Source organism: Heterocephalus glaber, unplaced genomic scaffold, assembly GCF_053883595.1.
Source record: "Heterocephalus glaber isolate CG9 unplaced genomic scaffold, H.glaber_assembly_v1.0 deba00000738, whole genome shotgun sequence".
Classification (NCBI taxonomy): Eukaryota; Metazoa; Chordata; class Mammalia; order Rodentia; family Bathyergidae; genus Heterocephalus; species Heterocephalus glaber.
Genome location: NW_028258161.1, coordinates 9,860,144 through 9,877,328, shown reverse-complemented (window position 1 = coordinate 9,877,328; position 17,185 = coordinate 9,860,144). Strand labels below are relative to the sequence as shown.

General features: G+C 50.0%; 1 protein-coding gene across 20 annotated transcripts in view; it reads left to right on the top strand.

Moving 5' to 3' along the window:
- Positions 1–898: 898 nt before the first annotated feature.
- The window catches only part of Pard3 (par-3 family cell polarity regulator), a 605,457-nt gene continuing 589,170 nt past the window's right edge, over positions 899–17,185 (top strand). For 6 of the 20 annotated variants that reach the window (XM_021242102.2, XM_004861865.3, XM_087206779.1 and 3 more), the window contains exon 1: positions 900–1,253. In XM_021242102.2, the coding sequence (XP_021097761.1) occupies positions 1,134–1,253 (120 nt within the window). In that variant the 5' untranslated portion in view covers positions 900–1,133. Of the gene's footprint in view, positions 1,254–17,185 lie in introns of all 20 variants that reach the window. The other 14 variants (XM_004861866.4, XM_087206777.1, XM_004861863.4 and 11 more) reach the window with 4 other exon arrangements.

The following is a 17,185-nucleotide window of genomic DNA, read 5'->3' as shown; positions in this document are numbered from 1 at the left end:
TTTCCTAGGTCAATGACAACGCCATCCCTGGGCAGTGGCGTGGGGGTCCTGGTGTGAGGGGTTCCAGGAAGCAGATGGACCTCTGGTTTCCTCTGTAAGAATGGGAGGTGGCTTGGGATGAAGGACAGTGGCGCTCGACAAGGGGAGGTACTGGGGCTCCGCGAGCTCTGCTGCTTTCACATAGCCTAAAAACCTGGAAACATGAATTTACTGTGGTTTGGCTGAGACTTCGGTCCACAGTGACTCTTTGCTGACATTTGCTCTTCTTTAAACGCAATGTCATCCAGTTATTTAGGATCAGTCTGGAACTAAGTCCAGAAATGGGCTCAGTTACATTTCTTGGCTTGGTCCAATTTTTTTTCTTTTTCCTTTTCTTTTAATAAAACGGTAGCTAACTCTTGGAGTTGCGACAGCACCACTGCGTCCTGGCCTGGGGACCCCCTGGCCCAGCGTCCCCTCGGGATTGCCGACGTGGCAGAATTTCCAAGAAACAAATCTATCTGACTCTGATACACTGACACACGGTCTCGCTGCTGTGGAAGTTCTACGCCTTCAGGCGCGTGGGTCAGCCGGAGACTCGAAGGCGAACGGCGGCCTCAGAGAGAGGCCGGGCGGCGCGGAGCCTAGCGGAGCTCTCCGGAGCCCACGATCCGTTTGTTTTGAACGCAGAACCCGCGGACAGCGAGAAGAAAGCGGGGGTAGGGGAGCCCGGCACCCTAACCTCCGGCGAGGGACGCGGCTGGGAGGCGACAAAGAGCGGGCCCAGGGTGCGGGACGCGCCCCCCGGTGGGGCGGGGCCGGCGGACGGGGCGGGGCCGGCGGACGGGGCGGGGCCGGGCCCCCCACCCCTCCGCATGTGCGCCGTGTTGTGCGCCACCCCCGCCCCCGCCCGCTCCCCGCCCTCCCGGCCGCCAGAGCCACACGGCCCGGGCCGCCGCCGCCGAGCGTGCCGAGACGCCGAACAGGTGGCCGGAGCTGCGGGCGCCGCGGGGCACGGCGGTGAGGCGAGCGAGGCGAGCGAGGGACGCGGCCGGACATGCCCGCCTCCCGGGTCCCCGGCGCCGTCCGCCCGCGCCCCTAGCGTCCCCGCCCGGACCCCGCGCTCGGCCGCGGTCCCAGCGAGCGGCGGCGGCATGAAAGTGACCGTGTGCTTCGGGCGGACCCGGGTGGTCGTGCCGTGCGGGGACGGCCACATGAAAGTTTGCAGCCTGGTGCAGCAGGCGGTGACCCGCTACCGGAAGGCCATCGCTAAGGTGCGGGCGGGCGGGCGCCGAGGGCGGGAGGAAGGCGCCGGATCAATATGGCGCTTCCTGGACGCGCGGCGGGAGGCGGGGAGGGCGCGCGGCCCGGCCTCGCGGGCGCCCCCCGCCCCTCGGCCCGCGGCCCGCGGGGTTCCCGGCGGCCGGGCCCGACCCGAGCCGCGGGGCCCCGTGCCCGGCCGCGCGCCCTGCAAATCCAGCCCCAGGCCTCTGGCGGCTCCAGGCCCCGCGGCGGGGCTGCGGGGAGCTCTGGGGCGAGCGGCTTTGGAGTTGGCCTCGGCCGCGGCGCTGGGGCGCGGGGTGGGAGCCGAGGCCCCCAAGGGGACCGAGGCCGGGCGCGCACTGGCGGGCGGCGGGGCGCGGCGGCGAGGGCCCCGGGCGCCGACCCCGGTCCCCGAGTGGAAAGTTCTGCCGGGACCCCGCGCCTACCTGTGGGTGCCTCTTCCTCGCGGTCCGGGCCGACCCCGGAGCGGAGATTTCCCTGCTCTCTGTGGAGTGATAACATCGTCTCTTCTGAACTGCATTCCTCTACAGTGTGTCAGAGTGAAAAGGCGTTTTGTTAAATTGTTTTATCAGCCGTGTCCGTGTTTGACAACAGCCCACGCCGAAGTTGTCCCCAGCACCTGAGGATATTTCCTTTGTTATGGGTTCTGCCCGGGGAGAGCGCGCAGGCTGGTGTTTCCGATCTGCTCCCCACAGCGGGACAGCGAGGGAGGCGAAGGTGGCTTTGTCCAGTTTTTGCAGGGTGTTTGGGGTGACATTCTCCAATCTTCTTTGAGAGTAAGAAGGAAAAAAAATTTTTTTTTCAGCATTGTTCTCATTTTAACATACATTGGAAACATAGCATATACATTTAACCTTTTGAAGATAATTTTGGGAGCTATTTAGGAACCTGATGCAAGGGTGGTTGATGGAGACTTTATGATCAGCTGTAAAACGTTCCTCCCAGGTGGTTGGTCTCTTACTGAAAATCAAACAGAATTGGGAAATTGGGCAGCTATTTATTTTACAAAGCTGACTATGGCGGGGGACCCTCAAATCTTACATGTAGCATTTTTTAATTTTTATTTTTTTACATGTAGCATTTTAAAGGATTGTTTATCAGTGTCAGTGTACGATTGTGTTCCACATGAATAACCAGGTGGTATACTCTGTAAACCAACATTGGAGGTCACTAAAGAGGGAGGAGTGCCGTGGTGCATCTTTAGCAGTAGCTAGCTGTGTTTCCTCAGTAGAGAGGATGTGGTGGACATTTTCCACGTTGCTAATTCCACGTGCTTAAAATCAGTCATGTTTCATCATGGACCCAATAGACATTGGTTGAACTGCCTGTTTGCAATTGTCTGATTGATCGAATCATCAATTTGTACCACAAAATTAAGCATTTATTATGTCCGAGGCACTGTCCTGGGTGCTGTGCATTTACAGACCCTCTGGCTGCTTTGTGGAAGGAAAGTGGATGTTAAAGGCTGGCACTGGAGGCTCGGGGGTCCCTGGGAGCAGGGGCTCTTGGTGTGGACCATCCTGTAGTGGGGAGCAGAGGGTACCCCTGGAGTGTGGAGTCGGGGTTCAGAGGCCTTAGTCATAGATCTGGGCCTGGGACCTGCGGTTGTTTCTTGAGGACTGGGGAACACAGAAAAGTCCATAGTCAGGGAAGGGGTCCCTAGGAGGAAAAGGACATGCCAGGGAAGGGTGTGTGTGAGATGACCAGTGAGGAAGGGGAGGTAAGAAGGGCGATGTGACATTGGACAGGAACGATCAGAGGATGCAGAGCTTTCCAGAATTGTTCAAGTGCTCTTTGAGTGCAGCTCACATTTAGTAGGTGAGTTTTAAGTTGGGCTTTTTGCAGTTACAAAGTTCAGTAAGTGGATCATAAGACTGTTGACTCTTAAATGTTGCCAGAACCTATTTTGTAAGTCCACGTGCAATTTTTCCTTTTAAATTGTTAGGTAATGATTAAAATTAATCCTCAGTCTTTCTTCCCGTGTAAGGTGATTACAAAGCAAACAAATGTTAACACTTTTAACTTTTATTCTCTTCTCTGTTCTGCTTAGCAGAACAAGATAAAATGTGTGTGGAGAATTGGGTAGCTGGGTAGCTGTAAAGTAGAGGTTAGGTTGCTAGGTGACGTGTGGTGTGATGAACTTCCATCTGGTGGAGAAACATGTGGGCAGATCATGTTTATTGTAAAAAAACCCAAAAAACCCAAAGCCAAAAAAATAAAAAAGGAAAGAGAACCATCCCAACTCACTAAGGGTTTCTTTGCAGTAAGCATTTTGTGGCCTGCTGGGGCTAATTTTTGGCATTATAGTTGTATATTTGAGCTGTTTTCTCTGCAGGTTAAACAAATCAATTTTTCTGGGCAGCAGAATGGTATGACTTAGTACTAGAGATGTCCTCAGTAAGCAGCTATTGGAAGGGTTGCACTCCTGCAGTCACATGTGACGTGTTTCCTTACTGAAGAACACTTCTGTGGTCTTGATCACTGTGGCTGCTTGTCCTCCTCTGTCTCCATCAGCCCCCTCTGAGCAGGGTTCTGCGCTGGGTGTGGAGAACTGTGCTAGCTGGACGAGTTTCACGACTCTTCACACCACAGGGCTGATTGTTACGGATCTGTCCTTGTGCCTGTGGCCTGACACTTAGATTCCTGCTGGATGCAGAGATAGTGCGCCCTCTGAGTGTGGGGTTTGTTGGAGTGCTGCGTACGGTGCACCATGCTTTATGAAGAAACAGAAAAGGAGACAAGAAGAGTGTAATATAGACTAACAGGTGGTGGAAGCAGTGATTGGCAGCTGGACAGACTGGGGCAGTAGTTGTTCCTGGAATTCGGAGGTGGGAGGCACCATCATGGCGTGGGGGGCCCTGTCATTTACTCACTAGGGTTTGCACTGGGCTTGGTGGGGGGCAAGGTCAGCGTTGATTCAGGACAGCACTTTCTGAGCAGTGGAGAGACTCAGAGCGCGCCTGCCCGGCGGGTGGGAGGGTTCTGGTTCTGTAGGCTCACAGTGGGGTCTGGGTGTGTGGACCTGGAGAGCCTGCCTGCTGCCTTCTGAGGAGTCGGAGGGAAGGTGCTCCGAGAATGGAGCCACTCAGGCATCCAGGGCAGCATGAGCTCCTCGAAGGGTCAGGGTCAGGCTGCGGAGGACTGAGCTGGCTGGCGAGGCTCTGGAACTTTGAAAGTTCAGGGAGGACGCAGTGTTCAGGTAGGGCCACAGTCTCTAGGAAGATAACTGGAGCAGCTGTTGCATAAGAGCTGCCTCTAAGACCCGGCTGCTGAGCAGTAGGCCGGGCAAGGGGGCACCAAGGGCACAAGTGTGGAGGGAGCAGCAGGGCTGTCTCCCTCCCTTCTTCGTCCCCGCCCCCCCTTCGCCCTCCTCTCAGGATGGTGGTGGAGACCTAGGTTTATCCGCTTTCGAAAGCCAACCTTCTAGAGCAGCGGTGGCAACAGTGGGCTGTTTGTGTCACTGAGAGCTCTTGAGAGGTTCGCCGTCACTGTGAGTGAGCCCGGGGTTAGTTATTGCACAGAGGGTGAGTGTGACGTTCTTCCGAGCGACACCTGGCTCATGGTAGCTGTTTCATTGACGAGGCAGTTTTAACCCCCGGGAAATGCTCCCAAGTTCTCTACTCTTCCCACTTTAGTTTTTCCTCTTTGCTTAAAAAGACAGTTTGTAATTTAATTGAAAAATAGGTAGAATATTAATATTTGCCTGTCCTACAGTACCTCAGTGAGAGGAGCGGATTGTGTCCAGGTGTACACGGGGCAGAGAATGTAAATGTTGCCAGTGATGCCTTTGTTAGTTTGGTTATCTGTGCCTCAGATTTTGGGGCCACCACTTCTGTCTCTTAATTGATTGTTGTCATTTCAAAAAAACTTCAGTTTAGGGCCAGAAACTTTTGAAAATGTGGTTTCTTTTTGGGGAGATTATTAATTATGAAAACCATGCAAATCGTGGCCCTTAAGAAAAATCTTGTGGTCTGCATGGGATTCATTTGTGAATAAAGCTGTGAGTGTATGTTATGCATTTACACGCCTATTTAAACCTTTAGGAAAATAGATACACTGTGGCAGAGATTGGGAGAAAATAGACCAAACATAAAATTACAGACATGAAAGAAATTTTATTTTGCTAACATTGTCTTCCTTCTCAAGGAAAAAGAAAGTGAATGTGGGTGAGAGGCCTGTCTTTCCAAACCCGGATCCTCCCCGTGGTCTGCCCTGGGGCCTTGTGCTCCTGCCCACGGCGTAGACCATTCCTGGTGCGCCCCTTCGCTTCCCATTCTGTCCCTCACTGGCTGCGCCCCAAGCGTCCCTTTCTTTTCCTTCTCCCGGCAAGCTTTCTGGAGGCTGTCTCGGGCTCTCCCTCTTTCCTTCCTCTCCTGGGAACTCCCAGAGCTCCTGTGTAGGCATGTGTGTGTGCATGCGTGTGTGCCTGTGACCAGAGTTGCGCCTTCTCCCTGCTGGATGGTGCCGTGTCAGTCTTGGTGGTCCAGCTGAAGTGTGTCACACAGTCGTGACAAAGGTCAGGTAAATACACAGTTGAGAATAAACACATGGGCCGGATTCCTGCCCAGAAAGACTAATCAGCACCTGCCAATTTTAGGGACTCTGGGTTTGCTGTGTTTGGCACCCTGGCACATCGGAGTTTGTCAATGGAACTAAGGTCTGGTGAGATTTGGAGTACCTGGAAGATGCCTCTTGATGTCGGCTGTTTTGAAGGCATTCAGTGTGTTCTTCGGACCATGAGCAGCACAGTCCAGGGTGTGCGCTGGGGCAGGCTCAGAGCAAGTGGCCAGGGTAGTGTGGGAATCTTGCCGGAGACACACCTTGCTTGGTCTGGTGCAGCAAACTCTTGTCAGTTGGGATCCTTGGGTTGGGGCCAGAAGTGAATAGAAATATTTAGGGTCTGAGATCCACCGGAGAAGCTGGCTCATGTGAAGTGCTTGTTGGCTCATGGTGAGCGCGGATGAGTGTTGTCACAGGTGACATCTGAAGCCCCAGGCTGCTCACCCACTGGTGGGTTTCTGTCTGTGCTGGAGGTTTCTCCGCCCTGGAGGCAGAATGCAGGTTGGTAGTGGTGGTATGTTTTTTCAGTGACAGCAATAGGTAAAATTGGTCCAGGAGGTCCCTTCCATAGGTCCTTTACCATAGGGTGGAGATGGCACGTTAAGGCCACTCGATTGACATTCCTACCTGGGACCAAGGTCAGTGGCAGGAGAGCAGCAGGGCAGTGAATTTATGCAATTTTACCTATTGTTGATGCTTTTCTTGTTTTATATGCAAAATAGTGCAAATCTTTATACATGGAGTGGAAAGGAGACTCATTTTGTCTTTACTCCCCACATTTAACCCAAGGCCTTTGAGCTGAGCTACATCCCCAGCCTTTTAAAGTTTTTATTTTGAGACAAGATCTTGGTAAGTCGCTGAATTGCCCAGGCTGTGCTTGAATTTGCAGTCCTCCTGCCTCAGCCTCCCAGAGTGCTGGGATTACAGGCTAGTCATTATTTGTATCTAATTTAAAATTGTCTCCAGTTGGAAAGAGTGTAAAAGTGACTTTCTGTTTTGGATCTGTGCCTTGTGTCTGGCCTGCCATCTTTATGGGCTTTATACTATTGAGTACTACCTTTATGTGTTCCTTTTTTCTTCATCAATTGATATTGGTACTTATAAAACAAATAAAAATTTAAGGTCTGCAAGGGTCTTGAAATATCAATTATTTAATTTCTTTTACAGATAAACTACACTTCATACATATGAGTACATGTGTTTGTACGTACACATATACAGTATATGTATATACACATATATGAGAAATGGAAACACATGTTAACACAAACGTACATGAATGCTCACAGGAGCCGTATTCATAACGGTCTACCTGACAGATACATAAACAGGTTGTGGTCCGCGCATACATTGGGGTCACCGCCGGAGTCTCTGCGGGAAGAGGAGTGGTGACAGTGCTGCAGCATGGGGGAAGCTCGCCCGCACATCCTGTGGTGACCGGGGCGCCCTGGAGCCGCACGCACACCGTGTGACTGCTGGCATAGTACGTGACTGGCCTGGCAGCTCTGAAGACCGCGGTGCAGACCCTGCTGCCCTGGCTCAGGCTGAGCATCCCGAGAGTGGCTGCTGATGGCACTGCTCTTGTTTAGAGGTGATGAAAATGTTCTCAATTTAGGTAGTGGTGGTGATGGTTGCACCAGCAAGTGAACATACTAAGAAGTAATTTAGTTGTATATTTTACATTGGTGAGTTTATGGTATGTCATTATATCTTATAAAGATGTTAAAAATATATTGCATAAGTCGCCATGAATAAGACTCCATTTTTAGGCACTTTATAGTTCTGAGAATCCCATAAAATGTTTGTGTATCAGAGATACTCAGGCAGCCTCAGTGAAAACTGGCCATTTCGAGGAATTTTCTATGCAGTGTGAAAACCGTGCTTTCTCAGCCCGCAGTCCGCCCTGTCACTGTCCCCAGGCCCTGTCCTTGCTCTCCTGCCTCGGAGGGCGTTGGCATTGCTCACCTGTTTCTCTTCTTGCTCAGCTCCCCAGCTGCCCCTGCTGAGTGCGGCTGGCCAGGGTGCCCCAGACAGGTACGGGACAGGGGAGCTTTGCCAGGGTTTGTGCTCAGCTCTCAGCAGTCCTCAGCACGTTGCCTCTCACGAGTTCTGGGGGCTGCTGTTGCCCCATCTTCATCTCATGCTCTGAGGTCCCAGGCTTCCACTGTCAGTGCCCACGCTGTCCCACACAAGTGTTTGCACAGCTTTTTACGTTGCCTGGTGTGCAGTGACTTGTCAGAGTCCCCACAGGGTTACAGCCTGTAAAAAAATTCTGCCCACCCACACTATAAGAATGTTTCTTCTGTTAGTTTACAGCGATCGGTCTCACCCTCCTCAAGTGTGTGCTCTTGAGAGTTGGGAAATTTTGCATAGGATATCCTTCAGAAAGTCTTATTATTTGCTTTCTGGGCATGGTGGTGCACACCTATAATCCCAGCACTCAGGAGGCTGAGGCAGGAGGATCGCTTGAGCTCAAGGCCAGCCTGAACTACGTGGTGAGACCCAAGGTACACCATTTGCTCAGAGATGACTTGCCATAAGTCTTTGTGAATTATTACTAACTGGCAGTGCTGCATGACCTGTGTATGATGTGTGTACATACATGTGACATATGAATACTAAAAAATTTTTTTGAGGCAGGGTCTCACTGTGTAGTTCAGGGTGGCCTTGAACCCATGGCAGTCTTCCTGCCTCAGCCTCCCAAGTGTTGGGATCACAGGTGTGCCCCACCACACTGCCTGTGTGTACATATGCACGCACACATACATTGCAGAGTTCAGTACCACATGAAATGGTTTTAGAGATGGCATGTCACTATTTTTCTCACTTTTTGTGTTCTCTAAAATTCAGACACTGCGAAGAGCTACATTTTGGAGCTCGTGTATTTTTGTGTGTGTTTTTTTCCATTCTTGTTACTTGTACAGCACACCTTTAGATTAGAAAATGAATCTGTACTGTAGGAATTGTATTTTCAAAAGCCACTTTTGAGGTAATCTGCACTAAAAATCTGGCTGGCCCATAAGAAAACAACCGGCTGTTCACGCCCCAAAATGAAACCGACTAATTAAAGATGTGCTTTATTAACAGATTAAAAGCACAAAAAAGAAAGTGCTGTTCTTGCGTAGGTAGTTGACGTAATAGGGCTTCTGCTCTATTCCTTTTTTTGTATAAAGTAACTAAAATGGGAATGTCTTTTCATGTCTGTGTTTTAATTTTTATTTCTGAACCCAGTGTTAAATCCAGAATTTAAAAAGCCAACTCTTTTCCAGGGAACCCATTTCCTTGCAGCACAAAGGCATTTAAGGTGTGTAGCTGTTAATGTGAACCCCACTGTGCAGAGTCATTTCCAGGTCCCCCTGGCCAGCAGCATCTGTGGAAGGAGGTGGGGGTGCAGGGCCTGGCTCCCCGAGTCCCGTCTGCCACACAGTCTGACCCGCTCGCCCATCCCTTCAGGTAGGACTGGGCATCCTCACCACTGGTAAAGAACCTTCCAGGCAAACCCAGGGCTCCAGCAGTGAACTCGATCTTTTGGGGTGTTAGGTGTTTAAACAGTGACATCTGGAAGGTGGGAGCGTCTCAGCATTTGTCCCATCGAATATGAAAGAGTATCCAGTAAATTATTATGAAGATGCATCCTGTCAGGAGTATTTCTTTTTTTTAAGGAAACCTGGAATGCTAGTAAACTTTCCATGGTGGAGTCAGGTTTGTTTGTGTTTGGTATTGAGGATCAAATGGGGTCAGTTTTGTTTGCGTAAAACACAGATGTTCGCGGAAGCAAGTGGAGCTCGAGTGGACGTCTTGGTAGCGGGTCAGCATGACACAGCAGTCCCACATTCCCGGGCCCATGGCTTCTGGTGCGACCTTCTGGGGGTTTGTCACCAGGGTTCAGAGAGAAAATGAGAGCAGACTTTGCAGGAGGTTAAGGGGGTGGGTGTTAGTTCTTGGTGTTTTCCACGAGGGATCACCGGTGATGAGGATCACTTGGATGAACCCTGAATTGTTTCTCAGGGCCCTCATGGCGAGACGCCGACTGTGCTAGACGTGGGAAATCGAGTGCATGGTAGAAACTGTCTCCCTTAGAAAAATTACTCAAGGGAACTTTGTTTTGCAACCTAAATAAAACCCCAGGGACATTGATGTGGGTGCTTCAGAACTGTCCCTAAAGGCAGACCTTTTTCACTTTCGGGCTTTGGCCCTTGGTGTTTTGAGCTCTGGAAAATCCGACAAGCTTGCGACTGCCAGTTTTCAGATCTCTAATTGGAGATGGTATCTCTTTTGTCAGTCGAAGATTAAATGATTTCATGTGGAGAATGCCTCTGTTTTGGATCCTTCCCTCTCTCTTCATCTCTCTGTGTCTTTCTGTCTGTATCTCTGTCTCTGTCGTTGAGATAGGGTCTCACTAAGCAGCTCAAACTGGCAGTGATCCTCCTGCCTCAGTCTCCCGAAGCCTGGAGTTACACATATGTGCCACCACGCCCAGCTTTTCCTTTCTGTTTAAGCTTTAGATATAAATTTAGGTACAGTTTTAATAGATAATTTACAAATCAACCTGACTTTTATTTGCTTCATGATAGTGTGCCATATTTTTGAGATGATTGGTTAAAGGATCCGTTGTCTTCTAAAGTGCTCCAGGAATTCCAGTGTTAATATTTATTACTCAGTTGGAAATAGAGGAAAATTCCAGATTCAGGAAAGTTCAGGTCCCCGATATGTGAAGCTGCCGCTTGCACAGGTCAAGGAGAATTGCTTTTGCACACCTGTCTTGTCTGTGTGGATTGCCCCCATGTGCTGCGGTGCTGGCATGGAGCCCAGGGCTGCCACATCCTAGGCACGGGCTCTGCCACCGAGCTGCCCTGGCTGGCATTTCCCACCAATCCTATTACTTCTCTAAAACAATTGCAGCTGTTACACTGCTAGATCAGAGAAAAAGAAGTAAGTTTATTTGCTGTATTTGAACTATTTTTTTTTTGTATTAAATTCTTTTATTGGTACATTTTAGGTATACAACACAATTACATTTCTCATTGGGAATTGTACCTTTACATAATGTATCTTGGTTCTTATTTTTTCCCCAGTATTTGAACTATTTAAAACACATTGGTTATACATTTTCCATTAAACATCTTGTAGAAACATGGATAGAATAAAACTCTAAACTGTATATTTGTAGTACGGTGTCCTAGTAGACGTTCTAAGCCTGGCACTCAAAGAGATCATGTGTTGTAAAATAAAAGGGGAAAGGTGACATTTTAGTGACTTCTTGGTCCTTTATTATATTTAGGCCTCTATAATTCACGGGCCCATACCCCTTCTCTACTCTCCTCTGCGTCTCAGGCTGGGGATTTGGGGCAGCTAAATGAGCAGTATGGAAGCACAGAACATGTCCTGTGTAGGTAGGTCGTTGTGAGGCTGACTGATCGATGCAACTTTTAATAGTGGAGTTGAGCAGAAAGCACCCATTGCAGCCACTGGAGGCCTCCTTCACCTAGGCCCTAACCCACTTATCCTAGCCTGGGAGTGGGAGTGGTCTCCCAGGGTGGGTTCCGCTCTGGCGCGGCCAGCACAGTTGTTACATCAGACTAGCAAACTTGCCAGCTCCTTGGATTCCTCTGACCACCTCTTCCACGCCATCTTTTCCATCCCACAGTATGAAAAGTTGTTTTCTTCTCTCCGAGGACCTTGAACATCTCATTAATTAAAATAATGCTTCCTCCACCTCCCTGTATATCTTTAGGGAAGCTGCCAAGCAGTGGTTAAAGTATTAAAGCTTTCCCAGTTGTGCAGTGTTCATATTTTGACTCCAGTCCCTTCCAGGATTTGTTTGTAAACAGATTCTGACAAGCACATTTGAAATTCGTAGGTCAGTACTGCTGGTCAGTGATCCACAGCTCCTGAGCAGAAGGTGCTGCATCGGTGTTATTTATCCACCCACGGGCTTGGGGAGCTGTGGAGAAAGCGCCTTTAGCAGCGATACCAGCTCCAGTTTATGGACGTTTCGGAGAGGCGTTAGAGGACGCAGAGGCAGAGTGTCAGGAAGCTGTGGTAGTAATTCCATTCTGATCAAGAGAGTGGTCGCTCTGGTGCCTTCCCGGGCCACGTGCCTGACTCTGTGGTTCTGTGCAATGTGTGCTGATGTGTTCCCCAGTGTGCAGCAGCTCCCAGATGAGAACCCTCAAGAGGCTGCAAGGGTGTCGGCCTGGCCTACTTGGTGGAGCCCGGGGTCACTGCAGCAGGCCCAGGTGTGGCCCTCTGTGGCCCTGCTCGGTGTTGTAATGCTGCAGGCCTGATCCAGCGGCCCTGCAGGAGGACACGTTCTTTCCCAACTCGCCTTTGCTTGGATGGCTTAGACAGCGTAGTGTCGTCGTCCTGTGTTCTGTTTACCAGATCAGTTTCCGAGCCTGCCTGGATCCCAAGGGATGGGAACGGACTCCATCTGTCACCAGCAGAAGTGTGAAAGGACTTGTCTCCACCTTTCCTTGCTGCAGGGGCGTGCGTGTGTGTGCGTGTTTGTATGTTTGTGTACATGTGTATAAATGTATTGCATTGACATCAGACATTCTTTTTATCATTATGTGTTATGTTTTAAAATTGTATTTTTCTTGATCTGGGCAAGGGTAGTAAAACCTGTATCCAAACTCCTGGAGCTGCCAAACCGAAGAAGTCGTTTGTGTTCATACTCTATGAGCCTGAAAATCTGACAGCTTTCCCAGGCTCCGTGGCAGGAGGAGATAATGATAATAACACCTTAGGTTTATGTGGCATCTTCTTCTGGGAGGTTCAAAGTAGTGAGCCACTCAGGGTGTCTTTATGGGACTGTCGTGCGAGGCGAGAGAGGAAGCGGCGAATCCTTCCTTCTACCAAGGGCCTGTGTCCTGAGAGCAGCCCCTGCAGTGCTCTGTGCACTGACTGGAACCTCAGTGTGAACCTTCTTTTCTTAGATCCGATTCTGGAAAAGAGGAGAAACCGTCGCGGGTAAATCTGGAAGAAGACATTTTGCATTAAGTCCCATTTGCCAAAGTTGTGCCTTGTTTGCCAGCTCCCTTGCCTCTGCTTATCCCCAGGCCTGGAGTGTCCTTTCCCCGGTGTCCCTCTCATTCTGCTCCCTCCATTCTTTCATCTGCACTGCAGCTTCAGAGCTGCCTGCTGCTCCTCCCGCAGGTGGGTCCAGGCTTCTCTGCCTCCGCCTGCCCGGAGGCTCCAGAAGAGAGACGACATAGCGAAGGGATGTAAAGAAGCACCGTGCAAACATGCTCTTTTGGAAAGGAAGTCATCCCAATGATTTTAATTGTTATTATGTGTTTTATTAGTTGTAAATAATTAACAGTGGATGAACTCCTAGGAGAGGATAAACTGATACCATCAAGAAGGGTTTCTTGGGGCTGGGGATTTAGCTCAGTGGTTCTACCGCTTGCCTTGTAAGCACAATGACCCAAGTTCAATGTCTGGTCCCCCCCCCCCCAAAAAAAAGAAGGGTTTCTTAAATGTGTCTGCTCTTGTGTGAGTGCTCATCCTAGTGGCCCAGCGTCATGAGAATCCAGTTCTTCACTCATCCCGGTGCCTCGCTGGTTTTACGACATTCACTTGTCGCCATAAAGATTACGTGTGGATATGCAGGTCCAGGTGGTGGATGCCTCGTCCATAAAGGAGATAAAAGAGGATGAAAGGTATCCTTCGTGAAAAAACAGGGTAGTTGAAAACTTCAGGGCTTATGACTAATGCTGTAGGTAATTAGTGAAGAAATACTGCTCTGGCTTTCTGGAGCCAAAGGTTTTTTTTTTTTTCATCTTTTGTAGTTAAACCTGTGTGACTTTTAAGGCGTGTGCTTCCACCGTAGCTGTGCTCTGCTGGGCAACGTCTGCAGCGTGGCCTATCATTCAGGGTGGGACAGGTGCTGCTGTCTGCACAAAAGGAATGTTCACATCAAACTGGGCATTTGGGATTTTGGTTTTCCCTTCCCTTCCTTCTGAGTTTGGTGGAGACCTTCCTCACTGGCCCTCCCTGTCAGTGTGGGGGTAGCCATGTGGAACAGATGAGCTCTTTTGCACCTTCCTGCAGGTGTGTCATCCCCAGGAGGGGTCCGAGAGAAGTTCCTTCAAAGTTAGAGCGACATTGTGAGAGTGGGCGGCCTAGAAGAATCTGCATGTAGGCGAGGAGCTTGAACACTTTAGAGCTCCAGTGGGGGAGTCAGTCTCAGAGTTCGATGCAGGACATCCAGCCTTTTGGGACCCGAGAAGCTGCCAGGTCATTCGTTCATGGGTGTTAGGCTGGGTGACCCAGGTTGTGTTCTGACCTCCTCATCGTCCGCCCTTGTTATTATTAGCTTTTCTCAAGAAAGCGGAAGCAGTTCTTCTGCAGACTGGGCCCTTAAATCAGAGCTCAGCTGTGGGTCAGACCACAGCTTCCTGAAGAGGGCTGCGGGCTGCAGCTGCTGAGCCTGGGTCGGGCGGTTCTGCAGTGAGTGCAGTGGCTCTGCCTGAGATGCCGTGGGGAGGTCTGTCCCTGCTTCCCTGGTGGCAGGTGTGCATCCCTGAGCCTCTCACGCTCAGTGGCATAGAACACTACACAACGACAGTGTCTGTCAGGCCAGATTTTGGAATGTCCTATAGGAAAAAATTGAATTTTGTGTTACCTCAATGAAAAGAAGAAAGAGCATCTCAGAGTGGAGTTAGCTGTGGCTTTTATTGTTTTCTTCAGGTGGAGTTATTTTATGTTTTGTGGGCTGTCAAAGTGTGTAGGTGTCTGTGTGCCTCTGGATGTGTCCGTGTTCACTTTTCCATTCTTCCGATTAGCTCGGCTGCTGCTTGATTTTTCCCGCATAGTTTTAATGAGGACGGGTGCTCTTTGCCCCGTCCTGGTTGCAGCCGCTGGCTTGTGGGGGTGCTGGCTGTCTAGCAGGTCTGGCTGTGATGGGATGAGTGTGCCAGGGTGGAGCCCTTGAGACAGGCAGGTGCTTGCCCGCCTTGTGGGGATGGCAGCAGTGCAGCTGAGTTTCCGTTCTCTGTCACTTTTGCTCAGTGCTCTGTGCGGCTGTCGTTGAAGTCGTCCCAGCATCTTCCCCTCTTGTTTATGCATCAGCCTCATTACTGTGCATGCCTCCTCGGGGATCAGACTGATTGGTAATTTAGTGCCAGTGGAGAAGCGGAAGACAATGTGTGAGCATGTTTTATTTAAACAAATGCACTCCACAATTTATTTTATTGGATTTTGTCCTCTGGATAAGAATACCACAAGTAATTCCATTAGTCTACAAAGGGCTTGCACACCGGATTGCAGGCGCAGAGTGCATTGCTGTCGCCTGTAAAAGCACATACGTCTTTAATAAATGAGGCAGTTTCCAGATGCATCAATAATTAAACAGGGATAGGACAAGTTTTCTCCCAGCCCAGAGCTGCACGGCATTTTAGACAGTGTGCTTCCACAGATGCAGTGTCTTTATAGCTCCCGATTCGGTGCCCTGCAGCTCCGGATTCTGCACATAAATGCAGTGTGAGAGAGCACATGTTTTGGAAGAGTGTGAGGACTTGTTTATAATAAATGCAAATTGTGGGAATGTTGGGAAACACAGATGGTTCTAAAGAAGATGACAGATCACTTACAGTCTCACCACTTAGGATAATCTGCAGTCTAAGAGCACAGCTTCTTTGCAGTCCTGGTGAGCTGGGAATGGAACCCTGGATGGGCACATGCTCAGCACGTGCTCCGCCACTGAGCTGCAACCCAGCCCCACACGTGCTTTTGAAAATAGTTGAAGTCATGGTGCATAGAAAATTCTTGTTATTTATATTACTTAATATATTAGCATTTTCTTATATTTTTAGAATTTTTTCATAATTTTTAAAAGTTATAAAGCATTTCACTATATAGGTATGTAAATATTTGTCTATTTGGTTATTATTGAAAATTTAGTTTATTTCCTCAGTTTTTTCTTCTTTTTTTTAATGCTATGAGGATTGAACCCAGGGATTTCACCTGGAGCTACAGCCCTTTTTTATTTTGAGAGAGGGTCTTGCTAAATTGCTCAGTTGTCTAGGTTGGGCTCAAACTTAGGGTCTTCCTGCCTCAGCCTGGCAGAGTGCTGGGATTAGAGATGTGCACTGCCATGCCCAGTTTATTTTTCACCATTGAAAAAAGACAGTGCATAAAGTGTGTCCGCAGTCTCAAGCCGGCGTTCCGAGTGGAGGTCATGAACATGTGAAGTCTCCCTTCCAGCGGGTGGCACTGCCGTGTACGTGGGGTCTGCCGGGAGCTCATGTCCCGCCTCGGCCACAGTGATAGCTCTGCCGCTGCCGCTGCTCAGGATTTGAGGTCCTCCCCCTCACTGTGCCCATCTTTCAGCAGGGCTCGAATACCTACTCCTGTTTGAAGACTGAATGAGAGGCGTATAGTTGCTCCCCCGTTCTGCATTTTCAGTAACCTATACTCCGCCACAACTCAGAACTACAAAGTGGAAAATGACAGAAGTAAACAATTCATAAGTTTTAAGCTGTGTGCTGCACTGAGAAGTGTGATGAGATCCCATGCTTGTCCTCCTGTGTCCTGACTGGGACAGTGGGTCACGCCTTTGTCCTCAGGACACATACCATGTGTGCCATGCATCTCCTCAGTTACCACAATCTCTTCATCTTGCTCAATAATGGCCTGAAAATTTGTAACAGTCGAGTGAGGCGAAGGAGGCCACAGGGCATGAATCGGCATGAATGGTGGCAGGGCAGATTCATGCTGTACCATGTGGCAGCGGTGCAGGGTGAGAATGAACATCACAGCCCACTGTGCTGGTCCAGCCTGTGTGTTGCCAGCATGCTGGGAGGCCAAGGCAGGAGGATCATGGGAGTCCAGCCTGGGCAACTTGGTGAGTGAGGTCTTATCTCAAAAAATTGATAAAAGGGCCGGGGACTTAGCTCAATGCCTAGGCCCTGGGTTTAATCCCTAGTACTGTTAAAAAAAATTTACAGGGTTTGGTGCCACCTTTGGTTCAGGCAGCCTCTGGGCGCCGGGCACACTTGGCCCCTTGGATGAGGCTGCCGTGCAGGTGGAGGATGGGTGTGGCCCTGCTCTCATGCCCCAGGTTTAGGTCACTGCATGTTGTGGAGCAGAGCGTTGAGCTGGAGATGACAGCTGACCACGTCATTGTGCTTTGCAGCTGCGGCTGTGTGCCAGAGTGGAGAACCAGTGTTTAATATGCAAGAAGAGTGTTTTCCGTGAGTCTCTCCTGGAGCAGAATTCAAAGGTTTCCTGATGTCTGGATGCTTTCCCATCGCCTCCTGGCCTGCTGCTGTTTTCTGCGACCTTGGATGTGTCTGTTCCCTTTGTGTCCGTAAACACCTGTCCATTGCTGTGGGCCTTGGGTGTGGGGTGACATTTT